The following is a 22,714-nucleotide window of genomic DNA, read 5'->3' on the forward strand; positions in this document are numbered from 1 at the left end:
TTTAGTTTATTTACAGTTCAGAGGAAATAAAGCAAAATGCACATACAGGAAGAAACTTCAGTATCTTCAAGATTGTATTGCTCATCCTTCCCCTCTTAAAAATTGAATCTAAGAAAGTAAACAGGCATAAAGCCAAGAAGAAAAAGATACAGCAAGGTACTGCCACCATTACATGTGAAAGGTATGGACCAAGCACTCTCCTGTTACGTCCCTCCTAAGGAGATGACATCCTCCTAGGACACACTGTTTTAGCCTTAAATGACTGAGTTTGTGCTGGCATAGGAATTTCCAGCTAGGTACTAGGCTTAGTTCTATGTATAAAGAAATGACTTGGTTTAGTATAATCTATTAACTTTTTAAAATACATATTAAAAAAGATGCATTCTAGTCAGAGGCATTGCATTTTAACTTGTTAACATCTACAGATCAAAGGAGACTGAAAATTTTTTAAGCTTTAACAAGCTACAAGTTTTCTTTGCTATATATAACACAAGAGAAGATTGAAGCCATGATAAATGGCTTAGTCCTAACCTCAGTCTTGGTGCACATAAAAAAAAAAAAAAGAAAAAAGTTAAGGAATAAATGCAGGCTCCTGATATGTACAGAAAATCTCATCTGGTCCAAGTATAAGCTTTTAGAAGTTTCATTTTATACAGCAGGGAAACTCTTGCCCCACTCTTCAGAGGAAGTCTGTACTGACACTTCTTTAATATTTGAGAAAAGTTTCCCAATAGCTCTAATTTAATGCAAAGGAGATTTTAGGAAAGGAGGAGGGATTTGCATTACTCAAAATGCAAGGACAATCAAGACAAGGAGAAAATATTTTAATTAGCCTACATTCAACAACCCAATGTTCTGGTTTACATGTAGAACATTTTTTTTATCACTAGTTTCACTGGTAAATCAGTCTTCTCCTGGTTATGTTACTTTCTGGAAGCTTTTCAGACAAAACTTTCAGGTGAATTAATCTCCTGATTATACTCAAGATTCCATACTAGATAAAAGTGTGTACAAATGACATTTTGGTCATTATAAAATTATTACAGATTGTAAGAAATTATTAAAACAGCAGCTATTAAGAATAAACAGACCCTGCCTTTCAAAAAAACATCTCCTGAATAAAGCAACAGTGTGCTTGCTTTTCTAGCTTTTCATATCTTGGAGTGAGACCTGAAAACTTTAATTGATATACTGGGAAACTAGACATGATTATGTTATTTTTCTCAGGACTGTTAACCCCTATACTGCAATGCTCCTTTAAGAAGTTCAAATACAGTACAATGCTAACTGACTTCAGTCATTCATGTATCTCTTCTCCCTTCATAAAGCAGTAGAAATGTTCTTCATAGACAATGGAAACACAAAGAAGTTGTTCAGTCATAAAAGACTACCACCACAGATGATTTCTTGCAGCAGGGCTACGAGACCTTCCCAAATACTAAAAAGGATAAAAATCAGCAAAGCATGGAGAATCTTAACTGTTTTCCTAGCTTTCTAGTTCCTATACCTTCACAGTTCCTGGACCCAGTAGACTACCATCTGAACTCTCTTCCCCCCCCCCCCCATCACCTCATCCTTTCCTAGCTCTCTAAATAAAATAAGTAATAAAAAAAATCCAACTTGTGAAAAAAAACATGTGCACATCTTCCAATCCCTTCTGTATGTTGTACCATTTTTTCCACCCTTGACGCTAACTAGATGGCAAGCTCTTTTGAGTGAAAGCTCTTTTTCTCTTGTGCTTCTACAAAGCAAAGTACAATCAAGCAGTCCACACTGTTTGGGAGCTAGGGGTAAGAGATTCCTATCTGAAGTAGAGCACAAAAAGCTGACAAAACAGTGTTGATTTAGCAAGCAACTGATCTGTATTAATTATTCCTGTGTTCCATATCAATTCTATCTGTTCAGAACAATGTTCAGGTTCCTATTCTGGAGCAAAAAAAGAACCTATAAACATTTACTAATTGACCATTCACACATTTCCTCCTCTTCTCCATTTCCTAACAAATGGATAAGCTACCAGAATAGGTCTTAGCTACAAGACCAATTTAATAATTCATGAGACCAGGCCCAGGTCTCTCGTAAACACTGCTTCTCTTGCAATTTGATAAGAGAACTCCACAGTGTGGTATCACCACATCAAACATACCATATGTGCTACTATATGTCCCATGTAGCCACTAGAGGCTAACAATAAACAACAAAAGCATAACGAGAACATTTCCTTTGCACCAAACCATACACCTCTGAAGAATATATGCACCAGTCTGAAATACCATGTTATGAAAACACAGCACTTCTTTATTTAATGGAAAATTAATCTCTCTGCTGGTTTTTGATTACCTTGAATTATTGCAGTGACCACAGTACAAGGGTTTCGCATAGCTCATCAGTGACTTTGAGGAACAGGAGAGATAATCTTTAAAGTTTCATGTTAGAAAATCAGAAGTTAGTTCAAGTGTCTGGCTGCAATTCTTTCTCAACAGGCTTTCCCAATGTGCTCCCAAGAATAAAATAAAGAATTAAAAAAAAAAAAAAAATCCAAAACCAAAAAAACCCCAAACCAACCAAACAAAAACCCTAAATTGATATGAACTGATACTCTTTGGCAGCTCACATGCATCAGAATATGTCAAAATTAAGCTGTTGGAGAGACACAATTTTTTCCCTCATAGTCATAAAGACAAGGCAATATGTAATACTAGTACATATCTAGACCAACCATTAGGATGGATAAAGGTAACAAATCACAAAACAAACCACAAAACAAAGAGGCAGTTGCATAAAAGTATCTGTGAACACAGAGAGTTCACTACCAGCACACTCAGAAAGCAGCATGCCGAGACTGATATTCTCTTGTCCAATATTCAATTTATAAAGAAGAAACCCCTCATCTGGAGAAAATCCTTTTCTGCAAGACTATGGATAGATTTACCTCTGGGAAATCCCAAACATATATCCAACCCTACCTCAACATCCAACTCATAACAAACAAAAATATGACCTGTAATAGTATAGTGACTTATTACAATGTCAGACAGCATAGCCAGGATAAGAGGTTGCCATCTTTTTTCCTTCCAAGCTACTTGATCCCATCTTCTCAGATGTAACACCACAATCTATACATATGGTAAACAAGATCAGTGACAAAACCAGACCACGATTTGCCTGAATTTTGGAGGTAGAAGAGAGGCATTTCAAACGCAACTGGTAAGTCATAAAGGTTTGTCTGTTCTTACCAAAAAACCCCACGTCTCTCTCAAAGGAACATCAAGAAGAGATTATAACATGTACATCTTACATATTGATCTCCCCCCCCAAAGATCTAAATGGGCCTTATAAATATTAATTTAGCCCAACATCCTTATGCAATAATATCATTATCCCATTTTAAATTTAAAATCTGAATCCCCAGATCAAATGCAACCCACAACAGAAAGGCTCTGCCCTGACTCAGAATACTCTAATTACAAAACCATCTTTTATACCTGTAAAGTTGCAGAGCAAAACAAAATCATATTTTATCCCACAACTCAGAATCAAGGCATTCTGAAAAGTACCAGAAACCATACACTACACAATGTAAGTAACATAAAACCACACTTAAAGAGATCAAATGCGCCACTTCTAAGAGGTTGCCCAGAGACTCTCAGAGTTCTCCACCCTTGGATGTTTTCAAGACCCAACTGGATAAAGCCCCAAGCAACCTGGTCTTGTGTTCATAGTCAGCCCTTTTTTGAGGAGGAGGTTGGACTAGGGACCTCCCGAGATCATTTCCAATCTGAATTGTCCTACAACCTCTCACAATCCAGCACACCCTAGATCGCACACTGAAAGTTCTTAATCGTTATGAACCCAAATTGTGCTCTCTGCTTGTGGCAATAATGAAAATTGGAGCTTAAACCTTTCAAATTGCACAATATTAGTAACTGTTCTTCAGAAACCAAAGGCTACAAATATTACATGAAAACAAATACTATGAAGAACTTTTTTGATACCTTGACTTACTATTGCTAATAAATTCCAAAAAGTCTGAACACAATGAGAATTAATAATTATAGCCCCAAGTTTATCACACCATCAAAAGCCCGTGTACTTTTTACTGTCTACATCAAAAAGCTAAGATTTATCTTATGATCAGAAGGTGGCTATGCCCCTGCTTCTCTTTCATAAGATCAAGAGCACTAGTTAGTATAGAATGAGCATTTAAACTCCCAAGGGGCAACTGAAATTGCTTTCTTGATCTGCCAAAGGATAATATAGAAACAATACACAAGACACAAGCTTCAAACTAGACAGCTTCAGAACATTTAAATAAGTGTTGCTTTTGATGTGCGTGGAACCTCTCAGTGCAGCCCAGTAAGGCAGCATCTGTAAGCTACAAAATGTGCCCATTAAATTGTTTGCATCTACTACAAGTTTGTTTTCATTTCTCTGTCACATACTCATCCTCTCAAGGCAAAACCTTATTTATACAGCAAAAGGGGAGGGGAAGAAAAGCACACACAAGAAAATCATGTTTTCTATACTCCAGACAATCATCATAAGTGAAATGCTTTCTTTGGCCTGCTTTTCTCAAAAGCATTTCCTAAGAACAAACAGAAAAACTTAAAACATTAAAGATATTTTGAATATCCAAAAGATTTTGACTTCATGACATTTGCTAAATGGACAGAACAGATGTGATAACAGCTGTGTTTTCTTCCAAGTAAATTTTAAAAAGCACACGCGAGTTTTAAGATTACAACTGATTTTTCAGTCAAATGAACAAGAAAGATTAAAAGTCTCTTTCCTACAAGGCAAAACACACTCTTGGATCACACTTACCATTTTCATCTCCAGCTGTTTTCCGACCATCCTCTGGGGAAACATGCACCAGCTGCAGAATAAGGGGTCTCCGGGTGACAACTCCAGTACCTCGTGGGAGCAGATCCCTCCCCACAAGACTTTCCAACACAGAACTCTTTCCACTGCTCTGAAAATTGGAATACAGCTACATGATTTTCTTAAACATCAAAATGCTGTAATATTTTAGTTTTAGCTTGCTTTCATCACTCCTGCAAACAGTGCTCTATTCTGTCCTCTACTATTCAGTGCCTGAAGGAGCATCTGATAGACTCAGAAAAATTAGTATCCTATTTAACATTTTCTACCCCAAATATTAATCTCTCCAGAAACAGTTTTGGAAAAGAAAAAATTATTTTTCTTTATAATGCTCAGAAGCAAATTCTGTGTATTCTACATCTTGCAGTAATACTTCACTCTGCAGACTAAGGAATTTAACATTCTGTTAGTATTAATATGGCCAGCTCATGTTAATACTAACAGGAGCATTATACGAAAAGATATTTACTATGTACACTTGAGTACATTAAGCTATTACAATCTTATATTCCTTTCAGTTTGGGGGGGTGTATAATGTATTATATAAGCTTCATAAGTGCAGACATTGTTTTATACTCTAAATATATTAAAAACCCCATTGTTTTATACTTTCTCCCAATCTGTGTGTGTGTGTATATATATATTTATAAGTATTTACAACTGAATTGACTGCAAACATCTGTCTATTGTGAAATACTTAAAGGTTGTGGAATTACAAATTTGCTTTGAGAGTCTACATTTAAAATGTTGTCCTGTTGCACCTCTGTATAAAATGCAGAATTGGGCTACATGGTCCAATAAGCAGCTGTGAACACATGGGTTTTATGGTAGTAGTCTTGAATCACTCTTGCTAAAACTAAAAATAAACAACAGACCCAGATGTGTCAATGTAATACTTTGAAAGTCTGACTGATAAGATTTTGGCTTTTTAATAGAACTGTATTAAACTCTTCCAGTTTTCTGCAGCTGGGAAGTCAACATGAGCATGCCATGAGAAAACCTACTCTGACAATCATTGCCATCAGCTAGGAAATGTTTCTATATTAATGCTACTACCAAACAATTATCTTAAAAAAAAAAACAAAAAACAACAACAACAAAACAAAAACCCCCAAAACCACCACCAGATGCTTCTGACAGCTAGAATGTGCATTACTGCTATACAACCTCAATTCAGCTTAGCAGTTCTGAAAGAACAGATTCAAGACTTTAAGTAAATCATAAAATGAGTACATAACCTAGCATAACATGAAATAAAAGCAGTGTTGAATATCTTTTAAATATCATACCTTTAGTGACATCTTAGGTGACCTTTCTAAAAATGAGAAACAGATCAGCAGAGATCAAGCAACACAACACTATCAGACGGCACATTTCTATGAGTGCAGTAAGACAAGACAGGAACATATCATATGAGAGCATCTGAACCTATTAAAATAGGACTTGTATGCAGAAGCACATAATAAATATTAAAAAACAAGTCCAAACCCCTAGAAAGCTTCAACAATTGACAACAAATTAAAGCTTTCTTTTCTTCTAACACTTTACTGTATAAGTATGCTTTATGGCACAAAAAAATGCTGTTTTATCATTTGTCTCAATAGGTGAATAACAAACCAATGCAGATTTTGTATATTTTTCAAAGTAAATCTAAGTCAAATTTGACAGCAGTGATGTCAACTGTCTAGAAAAAGTAGGGAGAAGGACAGGGTCACATGAAACAGAAAGATAGCCTTATTAAGATTTTTTGCTTCAAAAGACTCCCATAGAAAGTAATGAATAATTTTCTTCTTCAACTGACCTTCTCCAATCAACTTTGGGCACCTTCCATGCAAGGAGCTTATGACAGGACATTGGGCACTGAAATCTTACCAAAGAGTAACTGAAGAACAATCTGGCCAGGTCTGGAAGCCTCCCTGAGAGAGCTTCCATTGTAGAATACTGCTGAAGAATTACTGGTATTACAGAATGTGAAAAAATGTAAATTTCAGAATGACAAACAACAAACCACTTCTTAACAAACTTCATAATTTAAAACAAGTGGAATGCCTGCTCAAAAAAGATGAGACATGGTGATGGTTCATCAGTTGCACTTGGGGGGGGGGGGTGGGGAACAAAGCCACCAAGGTTTCATTTATTAAAAATCTCTTTAACATCTCTTGAGCAAGATTTCTTACACATGGGTAGAATGATCACTCAGTCTTGAAGGGCTGGAGGTGAGACTTAGGTGAAGTGGCTTCTCCTGAACATATAATCCAAGAAGAGGAGGGACAGTAATAAATAGCTAGTCCTTACCAAGAACCTCATCAAGACAGGAAATCAAAATCCATGGGACAAACTGCTGCACGCTACTGCTCATTGTTTGGTCTTTCCAAAAGAGTGGTATTGCAGGAAGTTGAGACGGGCACACACCAACCTACATATGGAACTAAACCACTATGCCTTACACCACTCCCACAGTTATCTTTGGATGTAGAACGAACGATCTGGATCCTTTGCAAATGTGAAGTCATACATTAGATGAGAGACTACAGTACTCCAAGCATCAGGAAATTTGTTTCAAATTGCATTACATTCCCTTATTAAAGCAATCTGTTCTTGAAACATAATACAGTATCTAATGATGCACTCCTTAATCTGGGCCCCATACACGTCTATTACCAAGAATTGTCTGGGAATGCGGTAAAGAAAGCAGTAAACACAAAGCTGACCTTTTTCTGCCAGTGGCGCAAAGTGAGAGATATGGGTCTGTTCAGAGTACAAATTCCATTCAGCCCGTCCTTCATAAAACAGACATAGAGAGAGACTAATACTGATGACCAAAGGTACCACAGAATTTTTAGGAGTAAGTCTGCAACAGCATCATGCTTGTTTTGTCATCTCATTGGAATGCTCGTCACGATTTTAAGCATGGACTGAAACCCATAAACTCATTTAATGACAGGTCCAGAAAAGCATTAACAAATTCTAACCTTTTGTGGCAGATCAGTCAGGTTTTCCTCTGGACTCTAATACCTGATCCTAATTTGAAATATCTAAAAGCAGTGATATCTAGAGGAACTTTATATAGATTGCTCAGAAAAAAAAAGGCAGATACAGGAACATCTTATTGTCTGTTGCTTCTTTAACCGTTGTGTCAAACTTCCATTGCTGAATGTTGAGCACTCTGCTCTGTTAGCCATCAGCTCCACAGATAAGCACCTGAGTTTGATGGACGGTAAAACCATTTTTTCCAGAAGTACTAAGATAAGATGATGCACACAGGGACTTAAATACTTTGTTTCAATACACACTGACAGTAGAAATGATGTTAATCTTATCAGCTTTCTTACTTCCTCCTTACCGGTTATATTTTCATCATTGTCAACATCATCTTCAGGTTAATCTAAAACAATCAAGGATGAAGGGCAGAACAATAGGGAAATGATTGTGTACTTACTCTCACAAATTAAAAGCTGAAATCTGTAAGAACTGTGATCCACTCCAAAAAGCCAGCATCTCTACTGTTTAACAGTCCTAATGATCTTGCTTCTGCCTCCCTGTCCTTCATTTCTTCTTTACTTGTCCCTGCATATTTCAACTGTGTGCAGTTCTTAAGTATTAAAAGGCATTTGCTCCCATCCATTACGCTAATTCTTATGAGAAAATCTGGTTTGCAACCTGCTGCTAACCACATTTTTCAAGAATTCAAAGCCGCAGACAGCAGTGCGTGACTTTATAACTGTCCAGCTTCATTAACAGCAGCAGATGTTACTTTCAAAAACACTTCAGATTTGTTGACAAGCCAAATGGAAGAGACTCTGTATTAAAAATTTTGAAGTAACACTATGCACAACTGTTCGTATTCATCCCAAACGTTTACTTCACTGGCTTTCTTATTCTTTTTCCAAGTCCTCATTAGCATTCCTAATTTTAGAAGACTTGCGCCCTATGCCCAACAGCATGCACAGATGCCTTCTCTATATCCAAAAGAGAACCCTGACGCAAATCCTCTTCCACTACTGATAGTTACCTTCCACTTTGAGCACCATCTATAGGTACAAAGGCCCAGTAGACCCTGCTGGTGAAGACCAAGGCAAAGATAGCACCAAGTGCCCCAGCCTTGTCCATATTCACTGTCACTAAATCACCTGTCATGGTCAGCAGCAAGCCTGTATTTCCCTCGTTTCTCTTTTTTCTGCTTTAACTGCTGATGCAGTGCTGGAAGTTGTTCTTGTTGCATTTGATGTCCCTTACCAGTTTCAACTCTACTGGAATGTTGCCCTTCTTAATACCATCTCTGCATATGCAGGCAGTATTTTTATATCCTTGAGCAAGCTTGTCCTCACTTCTACCTCCTGCATGAGTCTTCTGCGCTGATGCTCAGTCTTGAGTTCCCTCCACACTGCCCTCCTCACATGTCTACTCACTTTCCTGAGCATTTGTATGGACTAGTGTTTTGTGATCCAATGAGGTTGTCCTTAAAGGCATGCCAGGACTCTTGAGCTTCACTCTCCTGTAACTCACTGGACACCACCAGTTAGCTCAGTAAATAAGCCAAAGTCTGCTCTTATTCTTATGAAGTCCATGCAGCAAGAAGGCAATAAACACAAGACTCACCTGGAGTCTCACTGATGCATGAGAACCATGAGATTTTTTACAGTCATTTCTCAGACTATTGATTGTTGCATATTTCAAGTATTATTAAAATGATAATGGACTTGTATCAGCTGCAACAAATTTCAAGTCGTCTTACAAGAATCTGCTGCCTTCCTTCTATCTACCTTCAGACTTCATAATCACTTTGTGAAGCCAATGTAAAAGAAATCATCTGTGGGAAAAACCTTTAAGGAAACATGTCCAATAAACTACTGGGGAACTTCCAACAAGAAAATTGGCTCAAAGGGGTGTAAACTTTCTTCATTGCTTTTGATAGGACAAACTGATAATTTTTTTTATTATCTGATCAAATAGGAAAAAACTGCCAAGAGCTTCTGCAACACAATACAGATTTACTACAGGACAGCACAAGAAAATGAAGAGGCAGTGATATCGGTATTCCCTATGACTTTTGTAGCGGCACAACAATAACAAACATTTGAGAATGACAGTAAGGAACTACGAAGTAGGAGAGATTTCTCAGGGAGACATAATAATTCCTGAAGAATTCTCTTAAGAAAAGCAATGCATCCACTTTGACACTTGAGGCAGAATGGTGGCAATTTTGGAGTTTCTGCCATACAAGAATCATAAAAGTCCTGCTGGCTATATCATGCTCTTAGCAATATATACATATATGGTTTACTAAATTTTAATTCTATTATTGGGAAATACAAGCTAATGCATTTTTGCTGGGATCTCATCCACAGGAATATTACCCAGATAGGTGCTTTGAAAAGAAGTTCTCTGCAGTAGCTATCCTGGAAGAATTCAGTGTGTTATAACTAAAGAGCAGCAAGATTTTTTTTTCTTTCCTTGTTTTGCAAACATGAATTATTCTGAAATAAAAGGTCATGCAATTCCAGAGCAGTTCCACAAGGAAACTGCTTTGGTTAGAATAGGTATTGTGGCAAAATTTTCCTATGTGAACTAGAGACAACCCAAGCTAGGCTGGTTCTAAACAGCCAACAAATTTTAAAATGTACTTACTAATCAGAAGAGAATTTTGAAGTTATAAGCAGGCCCAATGAATTACTTTAAGACATTCTTTGAAACAGAATTATACTTCTAGAAAGATGCAGAAAAGCTAACAGGCTGATCCCAACTTGAGAAAGCAGTGAAACCAGCATAATGCACTTATGGCTGTTGCAAAATACATTTTATCTTTGAAAGATCTTGTCCAGATTACAAGACTGTTGTTCCTGCAGGCCATTCCCCAGCAGAGAGCTTTCCTGAATCAGTCAGGAAGAAACTGGAAGCCACAGGAACTCCCTCCACAACAGACAGTTTATGTACAAGTAGTAAAGAAAGCCAGAATTTGCACAGCTCAGTCAAAATTTTTCAGGTATCCTGTATTTACACCATATCTAAATGTAGATACATGCCAACCAACAGCAAATAGATAAAAGATTTGCAGACATATTCTTTCTCAATACATCAATTCCCAAAGTCCTCCAATAATTCACTTAAAAAGATACCTCATGTAATTAGAATCAACGAGTACAGAATTTCTCTAAGTTAGATCATGGAACTGCGGTATCTGAAGATCCACATTTCAAAGCCATGTAAGACTGACCTTACATAGTATTGCTTATACTACTATATTCATTATTCTTCAGTAAAATGAATCAAAAACAAAGCCAATTTGTATCTTCAAATTAAAAAAAGTTATAAACAACAGAGATTAAAAAAAAAAAAAAAAATTAAGAGAAACCCAGTCAACCTTCTGGCTACAACACGAACAAACCTGTTCCAAAAACTACACAGCCATTTTCTCTCCAGATTCTGAAATACATTCGCCAGGGCTGTCTGCTGTAACACTCTTCCTCTTAATTTTCCTGAAAAGGTGTTTCCTTTGCACTGTCCCCTGCGGACAAGATACAAGAACCATCCGTTCTAATTAAAATACAAGTTTTCCAAGAAAAGCAATTGCCAATCACAAGATGAGCAGGACCCTGGCAGCAAGAATACAAAACTAGTGAGGGGAATAAAAAAAACCCACAAACTAAAAAAAAAACAAAAAACCTTCACTGACATCCTTCTACCACTGTGCATTGTCTCCACTCTTCCAAAATAACTGGGCACTTGCAAACAATAAAATCAGTATCTTCATTTAAAAGACGCTTAAATTGCTTTCGTATTATATAGAGATTAAAGGCAGGATTACAGTTATTAGACCTATAATTTTATTTTAATTCATATAAAGTCTTAATATAAACATAGTGAAAACGCGATCCTTCCAGTCATAGAAGCCTTCAGGACCTAAAAAGTATAGCTGTTCAGAAACTGAGAGGGCACATCAGAGAAAAGAAACAGTACAACAGGAAATGTTGTTTGCACTATATAACTTTAGCAGCAAAATTTATGTCTGGTAAATGTAAACAGCTAATTAACGTCAGCCTCGCTTTGGTGCTTGTCTGAAACAGACACCAGAAGAGTCAGGGCATGATTTGACAGGAGAAAAGGATGGCGAAAAGGAAGAGAGCTGCACCCAAAACTAGATACAGTGAATGTCAGGTATCAAAGCAAACAAAAAAACAAACCAGGAGGTAAGTTTGCAAAACATTTGGGAGAAAAACCAAGCTCTCCCCAGCCAGCACTGAAGCTATGGTCTAGTTACATCCCCTTTTACAAGTGTAGATACAAATGCCTTTTTGCACCTGCTTGAAAACCCAGTAAAGATCCCTGGACCAAATAAAAAAAAACCAAGAGCAGAGGGAGGAAGACATTCCTGAGTTAAGCTTGGCATGGAGTTTTCCTAGTTGCTTAGTATAAGCTGGAGTTTCCTTCACCCAAAACTGGCTTTTTGCCAACGCAACGTAGGATACATCGAATAAAATGAATAAGCTGAAGTGGCTTAAATTTCTGTTCCCCTGACCTTCCCTGACAGGGAAAGGTCACAGAAGCTCTGTAGAGCATCTGAAGTTTAAGACCACAATGCCAGCCTCTCTCAAACCAGATGCTTTGGTAGAGCATCCACTGGATTCCTCTCCTCATCCCTGTAGCCAGGACCATACATTAGCTTCCCATTGCTGTCAGCTTCTTAACAAATGGCAAATTACCATCCTAATTGTTTAGCCTAACAGAATATATAGTTATACATATTCAAATGCTCAGGCTATCTGTTATCTCAGATCAAGAAACCTTCCTCCTTGGCAACAAAAATTGGCTTAAGTGTTGAAATATCAAACATGATACTTATTCCAAACAGCAAAAAGATAAATAAATGTATCGCTCATCTGTGAGCCAGTCACAGAGGCTAGCAAAACAGCTCTTTCAGATGGAAACATCCAACAGAACAGTCTATGTTAAATATTGTAAACTACACCTTCCCATTTAAAATCCCAAAATAGCATTAACAGAAGACCGAGCAAAAGTACTATATAAACGTACGCCTGAAAGGTCATTTAAAAATCTCATTGTGAATTTCATTAGTTGCTAGATCAATTTCACCATGATGTCTCTACTAGAATCAACACTACCAAGTGCAAATAAAGCCCACAACTTGTTTTTATAATGTCAGTATTGGAAGAACTTTGCTACAAAACTGACACTAAAGTTTGCATATAGCTAGGTCAATGACTTCTAAAAACCCAAAACAGATTCCAAGAATTAATGACCTGAAAAAAATAAAGGCAATTCATTTTTACATATCCCTTGGCAAATATTTTGTTGTTTGTTGTTTTTTTAAAATTTATTCTAAAATTCATGCCCACTTCCACAGTATAGACATTTCATTTTTGTGATAGCATCTGTGTGCCCGTAACATACAAAAGGCCATAACTAACCAAATTTCTTTTCTTCCCCTTGCCTCCTTTTATTATAGTTTTAATATGTTTGGTTGAGGCACTTCAATACCACCTTGTTATCCCTTACAAGTACGGATCACAAAGCATTTGTATAAAACACATCAGAAGGTTGGGTATTACAGTATTATTGAACAAATATTGTTTATAGAGTATTCCCAGCCTGGACATTTTTTTGCACTTCAGTAATACATTTCTAAAAATGGAACTGAAATACTGAATTGGGGAAAAAAAAATAGAACACATATCTGGGAATGGCAAAAAAACCCCTGAAATAGTGATGAAATGCTGGCAGTCTGAGGGTGTGCTTTGAGTTCTACCAGCAGGAGAGTCTTCAATTTTCTGAATAGACCCTATACTAGGATACAGAAATAACTTACACAGTATTTATGTAGAGAATGAGAAGGAATTCTTGTATGACAGAGTCACAGGAACACCACTAGAAGTGCAAGAGGCCACCTAAATGTGTAAAATTTACTGAGAAATATTTTGTAATTAGTACCAAAATCCATTTAGAAAGAGGAAAAATTGAGACACTTCAATTGCTCAGAACACAAGGTTGGTAGGAAATGAATCCCAAAACAACAGAGGGGGCCAAAGAGGACAAGGGAAACAGAGAACATTCAAAGCTAAATTAAGGATTATAAGCAGTTTCTAGTTCTACATGCTCCAGAAAAGAAAGAATTAACTTGATGCACAGAAGTAGAAATAAATGAGAACTGAAGAAAGGCACAAGCACAAAACAATAAAAGGGTAGAGAAGAAATAAAGAAGACAGATGAGAAAAATAAATAGCAAAAACTACTTTAAAAAGCATTTTTCTTCTCCTTGCTGAATATGTAGAAAAGTCATTTAGGAAAAGCAACAAGCAAACTGGAAGGAAAAAAAAAAAGCATAAATCAATTAACAGAGAGTTACAGAAATCTTAACCGGTAGCATTTGTTGCCTAGAAAGAAAAATGGAGGTGCAAATTTCAAAATCATTTGTGAATATTATTCAAAGAAGAAAAAGTAAAGACTGCATATGCCAGCAGGCTACAAACAAAACCGTGTGAACAAACTTAAAGGCCACATAGCACTTAACCAAAAATATCTCAAGAAACAAGATTATTTCAAGGCACGTTTCAAAAAACCACAGAAGCAAGCTACCAGCAGCAAAACTATCAGATCTAAGGCCATATCTGAGACATCTCCAGAAATCTGGTCTACAATAAACTAACTTCAAATGAATAAAATAATAAAAATTTAAATTATTTTAAAACTAATTGCATAAAATAACCATCTACAGAATTACTGTGTCAGTAAAGACAATTATTCCTTCCAACAACCCTGACTAAAAACAAAACAAAAAAAAACAAGATACAGCTTGCTAGACATTTTGCTATATATTTTCCTTAAATCTGTAAAGGACTTTGTTCTGGCATGCTAGGAAATATCACACTAATTCAAGGGTTTTTATGAATATACTGAATACAGCACTGAATGGATATTAATACTGATGGACAGACTATTGAGTCAAATGCATGTCAATACTGTCTTAACTCTCAGTATCTACTGTACACACTTATGAAAAGTTAACCAGGACTAAGTTGTTTAAAAGGATGATAATTAAAAATGTCACTTCAATGCATTTCATAAAATGAAACTGAAAAAAATATTGATTTTACACAGAAAAATGCCACACCTCTGCCTTGCACTTTCTGTTGCAGAACTAAACTAAAACAAAACGGGGGGGGAGAGGGGAAATACCCAGCTTGCTTATATGATTTTTAATGTAAAGGAGATTAAATGTCTTCATAAAGCGATGGACTCCTGTCAGCTACAAAAGTGCCTAATATAGCTTACCAGTGCAAAATTTCTCCCACCCAATTCGAGTACTTCAGATCTATTTTATAAAATGGCTGATATAAAGTCAATTCATCTATCTGATTTATATTGGTAAAACAGAACGACAGCCAGCTGCCTCTCAGCCAGTTCGACACTGTAGTTGCCTTTGAGCAAACCTATTCCATGCTTCAGCAATGCGCAAGCTTTAAACGTAGAGATTGTGTTTTAAGGCATGTAACGAAATCCCGGACTGCAGAGTCCTTGGTATTACTGTCTCAGGTAGGCATGCTATTATCAAGTAACATCACACACTCAATACACACTGTTAATTTCACAGAAACAAAAACAGAGAGATCCATTAACTTCAAAGTTTTAGTTGTGTTTCACGTTTCATTTTCAATACCCTTAAGACTGCTGCAGTTCTGGTCACGCATGTTCTGCTGCCAAAAGTTGTGGTGAAGAACGGCGTCCCATTTGAACGGATCTGAAAGGGCCTGAGCTCTATCTTCGAGGCCAGCGGCAACATTATCAGGCTGAGACACACACGTTGCGACTGCTACAGCCGACAAAGGCTGCCTTCGCCCCTCACCTTCGCTCCCCATCCTCCGCCAAGACAAAGAGGTCCAAACCGGCAGGAGAACTCGCAGCGAGGCGAAACGATCCACGCCTTCAAGACGCCGTTCCGCTACCACATCCCTTTTATTCGCGACGGTACTCAGAGAGGGGAAGCCAACCCGACCGGCGATGGCGGTCACGCTGAAGCACAGGGCCGGGCAGTGGGCCCACGGTGCCACCCACATGCCCGGTGTGGGGGGCCGACGTGGGGCCACGGGAGGAGCCGTGGGGGGACGCGGGGCGGCCGAGGGCGGCCGGGGCGGGCGTCCCGCCCGCCCCGGCCGCCCTCGGCCGCCCCGCGTCCCCCCGTGCCCTTGGCGGAGGCGACCGCGGGTCAGGCGGCACCGGCGGCGCGATGAGACGCCTCGACTTCGCCCTCAGGGCGGTGAAGGCCCGCGCCTCCCGTTCTGGCCCACCACCGGCGCGGCCCGGCCCTCGCCTCACGCTCACCTGCGTGCCCACCACCACGATCTGCGGCAGTTGGATGATGTCGGCCCCCACCGTGTTGAAGACATCCTGCAGCTTGTTAATGACGGGGATCAGCGCTTCCATAGCGGCGAGGGGAGGGCGAGGTGCCGCGGAAGGCGTCGGCGATGAATGGGCGCGACGGGGCAACGGCTCCTCACCGTCAGCCACCCCCTCCGCCTGCCGCCATTGGCGCCGGCCCCCGCGCGCACGGCGCGGCCTCCCAGCAGGCTGTGCGAGCCCGCCGGGCGCCGCCACGCCGCCAGGCATCATGGGAGTTGTAGTGCGGGGAGGGGAGGGGCGGGCCCGCCGGGGAGGCGCGCGCGGGCGCCCTCTGCGGCGGCCGTTGGGGTGTGTGAGGCGGCGGCCGTTGGGGTGTGTGAGGCGGCGCCGAGGCGCCGTCCCCTGCCCAGGTTCTGCTTGGCGAGCGCCCAGGGGACGAAAGCGTTTGGCGGTGGGGCAGCGTGGTGGCTGTGGTCGTGCGTTACAGGCCGTTCCCTGGTTTTGTTCTCTCTTTCGGTGCGATAGAGCTGATCCCTCACCAGTAGACGCGCAGCTCGTGTGGGGGAGGCAGGCCTCATGGCCGCCCCCGGGACGGCTGCGGGAGGCCGTTTTCAGCATGCAGCATGGAGTGGCCCCGTTTATTCAAGGCGCTGTGTTCAGGAAAACCCTTGAAAAGCAGGGAAACAACCAAACGTGTGCCCCCGCCGCTGCTTCGCCGGGTGTGGCGGCACTGCTGCCTGAATACTGCAAGGAGAGGTGCTGAATGTCAAATGGCTAGACCTTGTCGGCATCTGGTGTCACAAAGCCAAGAGAGCGGGAAAATAAAACTGCTGGGGACAGGGAGGAAGCATTATGGAGGTCTCTAAAGGGGGAGAAAAGAACCAGGGAAGATCTGGTCCTACTAACTGTGCAGCGAAAAGAGCACTCTCCCATTTCTGTTCACATATTGAGAGTTACAGTGGACACATTTAGAACAGCTATATTTATTCTGTTTGCTTTTTTGTGGATATTTTTGTTTTTACTGCAAGTCTGTCAGCTAATCTCTACATCTGGAATTTTCTCAGATGCATACTAGTAGGTTTGGTTGGGGTGTCTGGCAGGGCTTGAGAAGTGGGAAACTGTGAGATCTAATACTCAGCTGCATTACACAAAAAGAATGAAACCAGAGGATGACTTGTGATGCGAGATCACAACAAATAAGCTGTTTGATCTTTAATTGTTTTTCCACTGAGTGCATTTCCTCAAAGATAAATTATGAATACACTAGCACTGAGTTGAATTCTGGCTTCGTCCTTTCTTGTAAGCCAACAGAGTAAAAATGCTTCCGAAAGTTTCAAGTTCTGGATGGCATTAGAATTTGTATTCTTATTCTAAACAAATTAGTCTTTTCTGGTCTTCATGTCTCAAAACCCTCAAATGTTGATGGAAAGAACTTTAAAAGGAGATATGTTCTTATCTGTATATCTTTACAACAAAGTTTCTCATTCTTACCCAGGCAATTTCACACTGCATATGAGAGGGCTGTTTTGTGATAAAAGCATAAAGATGGCTAAGCAAATTGAAACACTCAAAAATCAGTGTATTCAGCACAGGGAGACAGTTAACACGTGTAAAATTTTGTGAAGAAGATCCTGAATGACCTGTTGATGAGGAATTCTTGTCATAGCCATGATTATCCAGCCATTTCACCCATTAGCTTTCAGCGTGCCGCAGCCAACTGCTCTCAGAGACCATTAATACCAGGATGCCATTTGGCATCTGCCTCTCCAGCTTCCAGGACAATAGCAAACGTGCCCTGCATTGTACACCTGACACAGCAAATACTCTTCCTAAAGGGTTTGCCATTCCCTGTCTAGCATGGAGCCTCCTTTCCTTCCCTGAGTCCCTGTAAGGAAAAGAAAAGTGTCCTGCTTTCAGCTGGGATAGAGTTAATTTTCTTTCTAGTAGCTGGTATAGTGTTATGTTTTGGATTCAGTATGAGAAGAATGTTGATAACACACTGATGTTTCTAGTTGTTTCTAAGTAGTGTTTGTACCAAGTCAAGTATTTTTCAGCTTCTCATGGCCAGCCAGCAAGAAGGCTGGAGGGGCAAAAGAAGTTGGGAGGGGACACAGCCAGGGCAGCTGACCCAAACTGGCCAAAGGGGTGTTCCATACCAGGTGATGTCATGCCTAGTGTATAAACCGGGAGGATTTGGCCGAGGGGGGGGGGGGGCAAATCGCTGCTTAGGAACTAACTGGGCATCGGTCTGTGAGCGGTGAGCAGTTGCATTGTGCATCACTTGTTTCGTATATTCCACTTCTTTTATTATTATTATTGTAATTTTTTTTCTTCCTTTCTGTCCTATTAAACTGTCTTTATCTCAACGCATGAATTTTACTTTTTTTCAGTTCTCTCCCCCATCCTACTGTGGGGGGTGGGGCGCGAGCAGCTGCGTGGTCCTTGGTTGCCAGCTGGGGCTAAACCGCAACAAAAAGAAGGAAGAAGAAAAAAAAAGCATCCCAGTTGCACAAGAATAGAAGCTGCTGGCACATAAAGTAGATAGATAACACCAGCTTATTTCTCTATGTGAATCTCTTTTCTCCTGCCTCTCCTGCCTTATCTTGCCATATGACCTCATGGACACCACTGTGAAATGGAGCAAGTGCAACCTGGTTTATATTTTAATTTAGACCAGAAGGGAGATATCTCAGAAAGAATGTAGAATTGCAAAAGAGTCAGAGAGGGACAACAGGAATGGTGAAAGGTGTGGAACAGCTTCGATATCAAGACCAACTAAGTAAGCTAGGAGTCTTCACTGTACAAAAGAAATGGCGGGGGGTAGGGAGGATTAGAGGTCTGTGTAATCATTAGCAGCCTGGAGTGGGTGGAAGACCACCAGTTTTGTTTACTCTCCCTTCCAATACAAGTATTTTGGGAGCATCTAATGAAACTAGGAGCCAGGTCAGAACAAAACAAAGACAGTAGCCCCTCGTGGGTGGGTTGGTGACCTGTTGAGCTCCTTGCCAAAGGATGTTGGAGACAGTAAAGGTTGAAGTGGATTCAGATAACATTTGGACAAGTTTAAGGAAGAGAAATGTATTGCATGTAAATAAACAGCTATGTAGGAATCAAATCTAGCTCTGGATGTTTCTGAGCAGACAATGGTTGGGAGCTGGGAGGGTATCATCCAGAAGTACTGTGTTTGCCTGCTCTGTAGTCTGTCCCAATATGGCTATTCTTAGAATTTTATCAGTATAATATTTCAAGAAACACACAGAGAAACTATCCGTTGCTGAACTGAGTTGAGATAACCTAGCCTGCCCAGCAGAGATGTCAAAAGGCCTACCAAGGGCTGGATACCCAAATGGAGAAGCACAGCACAGACGGAGGAAGTGAATTAATGAAGGAAAGCAAGAAAAAAGCACTAAAGAAGAGATAAGACTAAGAAACATCAGAATGCAAAGTTTAACACATTGTACACTTCTGGCTAAAAAGTGAGAGCTGGAAACACCTCTGCTATGAGGTGTCACGTCCTGTACCAACTTAGAAAATACAGCACTTACCCCAGCCCAGGTGAGGACTGTGCCAAAGCAATAAATGTTTCAGCAAGCAATGGGCATCTGTAGCTTTAACTCTAACTTTCCATGGCTGACTTACGTTGTACTGAGCAAGAAACTCAAAGATCTGATAAAAGGCAGTAGTAGTCAGATTGGTTATTTACTAAAAATTAATTGACATGAGGAAACAGGAACTGCCACACTGAATCTGACCTGACATCTGTCTGCCTCAGAATCTCATCTCTAAGACCGTCCAGCATCAGCCCTCTGGGGAAAATATAAAAATGCAGTAATAAGATCTTCTGATTACAAAACTGTGTATTAAATGATTTTGATATTGGTGTAAGATCTGAAGTAGACAGTTCAATATTTCTTCTGGTTTATGTTACTGGAAACTAGATTGCTTTATTTACCGTGTAATAGTTTTTTTTGTCCCATCACGCTAAATTCTTGGCTCCAATGACATCCTGTGACAGTAAATTTCATGATCTAATTATGCATAGTGCAAAAAATCAATTTGGTGTCAGTTTTAAATTTGTCATCTTCTAATTTCATTATAAGCCTCCTTGGTTTTATGTTTGAAGTCTTGAGAACAAGATTTCCAGTATTTCTTCTCCATGATATGAATTTCTTCATAGTTTTGCACATCATCTGCTTCCATTTTTGCTCAGACAGCTGGAGTCTCTTTATATTGACATGCTGACAGTAGTGGACAAGTCATTTGCCATTTAATTAATTTAAGCCAGACAAAGAGACCACAAACTAGCACCTCAGTAAAGCCTATTTCCTTGCCATCATATTTGTCTAGAGAAAGAAATATTTGATTACCACACTGAAACGTATCAAGTATGTAACACAGCATTTGCACGGCATACATAGTCATACTACTTTGTTCTGCACAAACACTATTAGCAAAATACTTCTGTAAATTACTCCTTGGTAACGTCACCTTTTGGAACCATGCAATACAGTGATTATATGGGTCTGGCAGAGCCTGATTTTTACGTGAAGCCAAACTGAATGGTGTTTTTGTATTTTCCAGAGCAACCTCATCACAGATGTAGCTATAACACTTTCTCATAGCACTTATACCAGACATCTGCACAGCGAACACCCTTAGAAGCTGTGATAAATAAATTCCTGAAATCCCTTGATGGAATGACCCTTCGTTTGGATGTTCTACACAGATTTCCCAAGCTGACGGATTCTAAAACTTGCTCTTTTTTCCAGAAGAAACAGAAATAGAGGTTTCAAATCCATAGTCCAGGGATTCTGCTGAATTGGCAAAGTGAGCTCTCCTACATGCTTCAGCTGGCTGTAACAAGGTCACAGTGCTGATGACAGGAATCCCCGAGTTACGTGTTACCTGTGCTGAGACCCAGTCTCTGACAAAACAAAATAATCCTGGGGCAGGGATGCAACTTTGCTGGACAGTATGGTGAACTAAACAACTGAGAGTTCCTTATATTGTCTCAGTCTACCCACAGGGAAGTTATTTATCTAAATTCATTGAATAGTTGGGGTGTCACACACTTCTTGTAAAACATGCTTGCAGAACTGAAAGCAGGTTTCAAGTTAAGGAAGGGGCAGGGTGCAGATGGCAATAGCCACAGGGCAAACAACAGTCAAAGTTCATCAATCAGTAACAAAGCTTGAGCACTCCGGTGTTTGTAAGACATCAGCATTTCTGACAAGGCCAATAGAGATAAAAGCTTTGGCTGGAGATGAAAATAATCGCTGTATCATTCTGAGCTGCTGTAAAACAGTGCTCCCTCACCCCCACGACTGGGGTGGTCAGACTTCTTGGAACAAAAAACACAATAGCAACAGTTGCTTCATGAATGATTTTCACCACTCCAGTGGTTTGAAGTCCAATTGTAAGGTGAAGACTTTTTACTTTAAAGGACCAAGGTTTGGGGAATAAAGGCAAAATAACCTCCTGCCTGCTATCAAGAAAGTAACTTTTTATTGGAAAACAAAATGCACACTTAGTTAGCATTCAGCTGAGGCAATATAACTAGAAAGGAAAAGAAAAAACCTTACTCCAACCAAAACTTGCTGGTATTCAGGAGCAATTGAGCTTGTATCTTCTACTTCTGGATCTAGTATTTTAAATAAGGCTATCTCTGGTGGTCTTTTTAAGATAAAATAGTATGCCAAGAGGAGCATTTTTAATTTTTTGTTTTTATAATGCATGTTTTCTTGTGCATGCTGCTTTTTATATCATGATGGGCACAATTTTAAGTTTAAATTGGAAATATAACAATCAAGCATATGTGATTTACATCACAGCCTGCATGTAAGACTAATGGATGCTTCAAGTGTATCTATTTTAAGCTTTTTAGTTCAGGTCAGGGTTGCAGTTCTGGAGCAGACACTTGATGTCTTACCTGTTGTGCTTTGCACACTTAGTTGCTTTGCATCACAGAGGTGTTTTGGAGCACATGGGTGCAAGTCTGTTCATGTGAAACAGGACTGCAAGATGCACTTCAGACAGTGAAGAGCATTCATTTAATAGGACCGCCTTAGTGCTAGTCTGAAATTGAATTCCAAAATACAACATAGGTAAGGTAGATCTTTTGTAAATGCTGTGTCCCAAAGCCTTGAGCTAAAAGATTTGGCTCCCTCTTGGGAGCCAATAAACACGTAAGGCAGAACAGGCAAAGCAGGTAGTTCTACATAGCTAGGCAATAGATCTAAACAGAATTACAGTTGAAGTCTTATCTTCTTCCGTTGCGGGGTCATTCATTTAATTTCACACTCTGGGAAGGCTCCTCTATTCAGTAGCAATCAGAGTCCAGAACCCATTTCCCTGAAGTGGGGACCCTTACCTAGCGTTTGGAAAAATGAGTTGGGCGTACTGTGTTAAAACATGTTCAAAAGAGAGCACAAACATCCACCCTGACTTCAGAACACAAGCTCACAAAGTCAGAGATACAAGT

At 39.7% G+C, this 22,714-nt stretch overlaps 1 protein-coding gene across 4 annotated transcripts in view; it reads right to left on the reverse strand.

Moving 5' to 3' along the window:
• DNM1L (dynamin 1 like) overlaps nt 1-16,442 on the reverse strand; it is a 40,247-nt gene extending 23,805 nt beyond the window's left edge. For all 4 annotated transcript variants that reach the window (XM_075050901.1, XM_075050899.1, XM_075050900.1 and 1 more), the window contains exons 1-2: nt 16,216-16,442; nt 4,825-4,972 (exon numbers count right to left, since the gene is read on the reverse strand). In XM_075050901.1, the coding sequence (XP_074907002.1) occupies nt 4,825-4,972; nt 16,216-16,317 (250 nt within the window). In that variant the 5' untranslated portion in view covers nt 16,318-16,442. The remainder of the gene's footprint in view (nt 1-4,824; nt 4,973-16,215) is intronic.
• Nucleotides 16,443-22,714: the final 6,272 nt, after the last annotated feature.

Source organism: Buteo buteo, chromosome 19, assembly GCF_964188355.1.
Source record: "Buteo buteo chromosome 19, bButBut1.hap1.1, whole genome shotgun sequence".
NCBI lineage: Eukaryota > Metazoa > Chordata > Aves > Accipitriformes > Accipitridae > Buteo > Buteo buteo.